Source organism: Larimichthys crocea, chromosome VII, assembly GCF_000972845.2.
Source record: "Larimichthys crocea isolate SSNF chromosome VII, L_crocea_2.0, whole genome shotgun sequence".
Classification (NCBI taxonomy): domain Eukaryota; kingdom Metazoa; phylum Chordata; class Actinopteri; family Sciaenidae; genus Larimichthys; species Larimichthys crocea.
The window spans coordinates 18,854,020-18,860,089 of NC_040017.1; the positions used below are offsets into that span (position 1 = coordinate 18,854,020).

At 40.8% G+C, this 6,070-nt stretch overlaps 1 protein-coding gene across 2 annotated transcripts; it reads right to left on the reverse strand.

Annotated features, from left to right (window-relative positions):
- Window positions 1-431: 431 nt before the first annotated feature.
- On the reverse strand, window positions 432-3,948 carry LOC113745992 (uncharacterized). Of its 2 annotated transcripts, XM_027280021.1 has the most exons (3): window positions 3,620-3,948; window positions 2,437-2,487; window positions 432-2,298 (listed from the first exon to the last, which is right to left on the reverse strand). In XM_027280021.1, exon 3 carries the CDS (start codon window positions 1,702-1,704, stop codon window positions 571-573), a length of 1,134 nt encoding a protein of 377 aa, XP_027135822.1. In that variant the 5' UTR covers window positions 1,705-2,298; window positions 2,437-2,487; window positions 3,620-3,948; the 3' UTR covers window positions 432-570. The 2 variants fall into 2 exon arrangements, with proteins under 2 accessions (XP_027135822.1, XP_027135821.1); XM_027280020.1 differs by having other exon boundaries at window positions 432-2,487.
- Between the last annotated feature and the right edge of the window lie 2,122 nt (window positions 3,949-6,070).

The window sequence follows — 6,070 nt, forward strand, 5'->3', positions numbered from 1 at the left end:
CAGTGCAGATAACTGACATCAGATCAGCAAATGGCAGCAACACCCCCGCCCTTCTTGCCATTTTGACTCTTACTCATAAAACTGTCATTTGTTGGCGCTGCCTCATTAAGAATAGTAGCACAACTACATTCAGTCAGCCATGTTTCACTAAGAAGTAAAAAGTCTAGATTATAGGTCATAATCATGTCATTTACTATCAGTGGTTTGTTGACTAGTGATCTGATATTGAGTAGGGCTATCCTTGTGGGGATAACAGGAGACACTCGTAAGTTTCGTGGTTGACATGCTATACTCAATAGATTGGCAGATTTAAATGAACCCTTTTTATTTCTCATCAGTTTAACCACTTTTCTGTTACCTGTCATCACAGGGATTGAGAAGGGTATCTGAACTCCATAGGGCCCTGACTTTTCCTGGTGAAGATTATTTATATCAGTATTGCAGCCTGGACCCGGCACATATCAGTCAGACTCACAGATATGATGATTCAAAGGAGGTGGGGGGGCTCGGAGACTTTTAGTCGAGGGTTGTTTCCGAGGTGGAATAGGTGGCGCTGGACGGTGTGGTAGCTTAAGGGGAGAAAATAGGGGATTTTGGCATGGTGTTAATTGGATTCCCATATTGACAAGACTTCATCCTGTCAGTGAAATCCAGAAGTGGGGAGTCGTCCAGACTGAATGGAGAGAGTTGGGGGCTGGGTGGGGTCTGGGGGGGTGGAGGTTGAGTGTCCCCTGTTGGGGCTGGGGGAGACTCCACTTGTTGGGGTGAGAATAATGATGTTGCCGGTTCTTTCTGGGTCTGCTGTCCTCCCTGTTCAGTCCTAATCTCAGCGCCCTCACCAGAGCGCCGCCTTATCTGTTGTTTTGGATTGTCTTGTCTTTGGTCCTTGGCAGTGGCTGCTGGTGTCTGACGCAGAAAATAAAAAATGTTGGAGCTTAGCAGCTGTACTCCTGATTTGTTAAGGCAAAATCCATCTGCCTTAAAGAGGTGCCTGCGTTCCCAAAACATGTTGAAATTGTCAATAACGTTTATTGATTGAGTAGCACATGTATCTTTGAGCCATCTGTTTAGCATCATCAGCCTGCTGAATCGCTCATCTCCTCGCCGAACTGTTGGTAGAGGTCCACTGAAAAACACCTCAGTATTTAGGCATTGGACTCTCTTCATCAGATCAACAAAGTCCCGTTTTAATACCTCCGACTGTTGCTTCACAACATCGAGGGCTCCTGTGTGTATGATGAGTGATTTAACTGTTGGATGATCAGTAGCAATCTTCAGGATCTTCTTTGAAATATCAGACACCATATCTTTGGTAAAACAGAATACTTTGGTGTTTTTCTTGCTGCAAAAGCGTTTTATCTCACCCATAGCTCCGTCACCCACTATCAGAGTTTCAGGCCCAGTCGTTAGCTCTTTCTGTGGCCTTTTAGCATATGATTTAGCTTCATACCTTTCTCTTGCGATGGAAGACGAGCTTTCTTTTGGGGAGTCAGGATTTTGGGAAAGTGGAGCAAATCTGTTCTTTAGTAGAATCCCTGTGTCTTGGGGCAATTTGCTCTTTGTTTTTGTTGTACTTCCAGTCCATGGTTGTTTTCTCCTTGGTAGCGGGGTTGAAGATGCATTCCTGTTTGATGGCAGTGCAGGCCACTCAGTGTCATCATGAGTCTCCGGGTGCTGGGTTCTGCCTGTTAACTGTCTTCCCATATCTGAGGGAGGCAATTTGTGATGCCTGGGCTTTGCACCAAGAGAGTTCCAGAAAGGAGTTGTTGATTTAGTGCCATTTACACCTGGCTCCTGCTGCGTCTCTATGGTGTTAATTAGCTTTCTGTTAGCCTGGTTTTTCTCACTATTTTGGGACAGTGGCAGAGTGGTTTCATTCCCATATTGTCCATTTACCTCCACGTTCACTTGAGCCGATGAATTTTAGTTTCCAGTACTGCTATCTTCTGGAGCAGTTTGTGGTAATCATCCGTGGAAAAGGGAGGCATCTTGCTGCTAATTAGCTTTTGTTAGCTGAGCTCCTTAGTCCCAGTCACGATAGTGCAGGCTTGTGCTGCTGATAGGCCACGCTCACAAAATAAAACAGATTAAAATAAAAGTGGCAGTCTTCGGTAACTAAACTCCCAGTGATATAGGTATCCAGGATCCGCTTTCCAAAAAATTGTTTGCAAAAGGAAAGGATTACAATAATAGAAAAAACAGTAAAGCAGAGTAAAGCGGAGAGCAAAAGAGTGAAGCGTCTGCACTCAAGCAAGGTCAGCGTGAAAAAAGGTATTGCATCTGTAACGGGTTGTCTCTCTACCAGAGAGATTTGAGTATGGAGATGACATAAAGAAGAGATGTTAGACATCAAACTCTCTACACTTTCTACATTAGATATTAAACTCTCTTCATTAGATATGAAACTCTCTACATTTTCTCTATAATCTGTGTTACCTTTGCCGTACAGGTGATGTAAGGGTCTCCTTTTGGTTTCAGTCCAATGACCTGCAGACAGAAGGACAAACTTTATTTATGTTATTGCTTAATTCCTTTTATGATATTTATAGTTATTTATCTAGTCTTTACGGCATTTGCTTAGTGGATCAGGAAGACCAAGTGCATGCAAATTAAGTCATCCCATGTAATGCTGCTAAGCCAATCAAATCTGTGCAAACAAAAGCGCAACTCTGAATACAGATGAGATGAGAGGCAAGTGACAGGTGGAAAGAGAAGTTAGAGATACAGGGAGAGTAAATGGAGAGACAAGTGAGCCGGAGACAGGAAGACAAGACGGTGAGACAGGGAGAGATGAGTGAGCGGGAGACAGGGAGAGACGAGTGAGTGGAAGACAGGGAGAGAAGATGGAGAGACGAGTGAGCGGGAGACAGGGAGAGAGCTTTCTCCACAATGAACATAATGAAAACTAAATATTGTTCCAGGCTCACCAATGAGCATCTTCACATGTGTATGAGAATGGCTCTGACACCATTCCAGCCCAGATTTAAAGTCCTGCAGAAGTTAGTGCTCAGTTGAACAACTGAAAGTTGATATTCATTTATTGTAAAATTTGTTGAGACTGTTGGTTAAGTCAAGATATGAAACAGTTAACAAAGAAAAGGGGAAACTCAAGCTGCTGCTACACTTTATTTTATTTTTCTAAAATTAAACACTTTATTCACAGATGCACATTTTATTTATTTTATTTATTTTCTCAGTTCAGATTATGAACTGAATCTGTAAGAAAACAACCCTGTACATGATGGAGATCACACTTCAGTCCCTAACCCTGGTATGCAGGTAGACAGGTACTGTCCCTAACTTCTAACCAAGATGTACCTCTCTTTACCAGAGAAAGGTATGGAATTTTGGGTGTTTTGAGCCTTGGGTGTTCTGGTACCAGATGTACTCATCAATTACTGAACTGATTAAAAGCACAGAAGTCTAATAACAAAATAGTATGCTGGTTCCAGAAAATCTCCAGCAAGACACAATCATGGAAATTAGGATGTGAAATGCAGCAAGTTATATATCATTTGACCAGTGACCCCTGACCCAGTCCATGAAGCATCCTCGCAGTTAGACAGACAGGCAGGTAGGTCGATAGGTGGGTAGGTAGGTAGGTAACTGAGCTCCTTACCCCTGCTGCTGCCAGTCCGGTCCAGGATCTCTCCTATCCTCGGGTTGTAGAAAAAATCCTTCCAGGATTCCTCCTCCTCATCCTTCTTTTTTTCCTCTTTCTTGTCTTTATTTATTTCTTATTTTTTCTCCTTTTTCACCTCCTCAATTGTGTCCTCTTTTACCTCCTCCTTCATCTCCTCATTCTCCCTGTCTTTCTGCTCCTTGTTCTGGTCCTGCTGACTGGACGACATGCTGCTGTAGCAGGTCCTGCCAGACTGAGTAGAGCTGGGCCAATCAGCACAGTCTAAAAACCCTATTCGTCACATGACACACATACACACACACACACTCACACACACACACACAGAGAGAGACTGCTGCAGAATGAGGAGCATGCTCAGTATGCCTGCAGAGCCTTGGTTAGTGATGGAGCTGCTGTAAAAAAAAAATAATAATAAATAAAAAATCTTTGATGTTTGACCATAAAAACATGGATTTATTGTGTGCTAATTTTATGTTTACAGTGAATCACAATTCATTCATTTATTTATTTAAACATTCATAATCATTGATTTTTATCATGAAGTTTTATTTATATTTATTTTGTCTAATTTCAATACAGACAATGAAACTAAATTACAATAATTACGATATAAATAAAATACTGTCATAGTATGTATAAATTACAATATTTAAATGTACATTTTTCTTCAATGCAAAAACATAATGTAATCACATGACCACAGGGGTGAGATAAAAGGATGATGTCATGCTGATGTCACAGACAAACAAGGAGGGAGTAGGACTTGGTACTCTCGGTACCAAGAGGAGGTTGGTAGGTTGAAGGAGGTCATCAAACTGAAATATGCCCTCAAACTGAAGGAGGTTCTCAAACTCAAGGAGTTTTTTAAACTGAAGGAGGTTTTCAAATCGAAGGGATCCTCAAACAGAAGGTGATCCTCAAACTGAAGTTGAAGCTCAAACTGAAGGAGATCTATAAACAGAAGGTGAATCCCAAACTTAAGGAGAGCCTCAAATTGAAGTTGATCCTCAAACTGAAGGAGATCCTAAAACTGAAGGTGAACCTCAAACTGTAGGTGAACCTCAAACTGAAGGAGATCCCCAAACTAAAGAAGGTTCTTAAAGTGAAGGAGCTTCTCAAACCAAAAGAGGTTCTCAAACTAAAAGAAAATTATGGAGCTCTTCTCGGACAACACAAACACCTCAGAGCTTTGTCAGAAAGCAACTCAATATGGTAAAGCAAGTATCTGTTCTCTGGTCAGCTTTCCACTGTTTTCCTTGGCAACCCCATGATACAATATATAATAGGATTATTTAGTAGCCAAGCCCTGTCCTGGGCTTGAGTGGTTCATTCTAGCCAGTCAGTGATGTTTTTGACCATCCGGATTATCAGGAATATACCTCTGTTTGTTCAGTCTTTTGACAGGGTAATTGATGTTTAATGGATTATTCTGTAGATTTTTAGACATACTCTGCTATCTATCTATCTATCTATCTATCTATCTATCTATCTATCTATCTATCTATCTATCTATCTATCTATCTATCTATCTATCTATCTATCTATCTATGAAGGAGAGGTTCCGCAGGTCCTTCATCCCTGCTGCTGTCAGACTGTACAACACCTGCACCACCTGATTGTTGTCGTCTCCTGTTCATGTTCATTGCAATTTTTGCTTTCTAGTTTATTCCATTTTATTTTCGTTTATTTATTATTTCATTTTATTTATTTTACCTTGCAGTTCTTATTTATATCGTGGTGACTTACTTTTGTAATGCTATTTATCTGGTCACTTATTTTTGTAATGCTATTTATATTATGGTCACTTCTTTGCAAGATCACTTATACTATGGTCACTTTACACTACAATACTCTTTATATATCATGCCACACTTATCCTCAGTACTTGTCTGCCTTATCCTCAGTACTTGTCTGTTTTTGAAGGTTAATTACTTTTTTCGTGGTCATTGTCTAGTTTAGATATTTCTGTCTGTTTATTGTGTCTCTTTTTTGTTTCCCTGTGGTGGGATGAATAAAGTCTATCTATCTATCTATCTATCTATCTATCTATCTAACCTGTGGTAAAACCTAATAATCACTGTACTTTGGTTTCACTAGCCATTAAGATTGACAACAATCTCAAGAAGAGGCAGTTGGAAAGAAGTAGTCCCTTTGAGTCATCACTCAAGGTGAAGAAGGCTGCATTGGATACTGGGGCTTGAATTAAGTGGTTAAAACTCCTGGCAAGCTAAGTTTTTTTGTCGCTTTATTTTCATCCTGACTTACCATCATGGTTCAAACCTGATGACGTCAGAATGTAACTCCTGTTCCTCCATCAGTGGTAGTAGCCGTGGTACCAGGGAGATTGATCAGATCCAAAGACTCCATGCAGACACCGGCAATAGACTTACCAATTGCTTGTTTGTTACTGACTCTGTTTACTCTCAG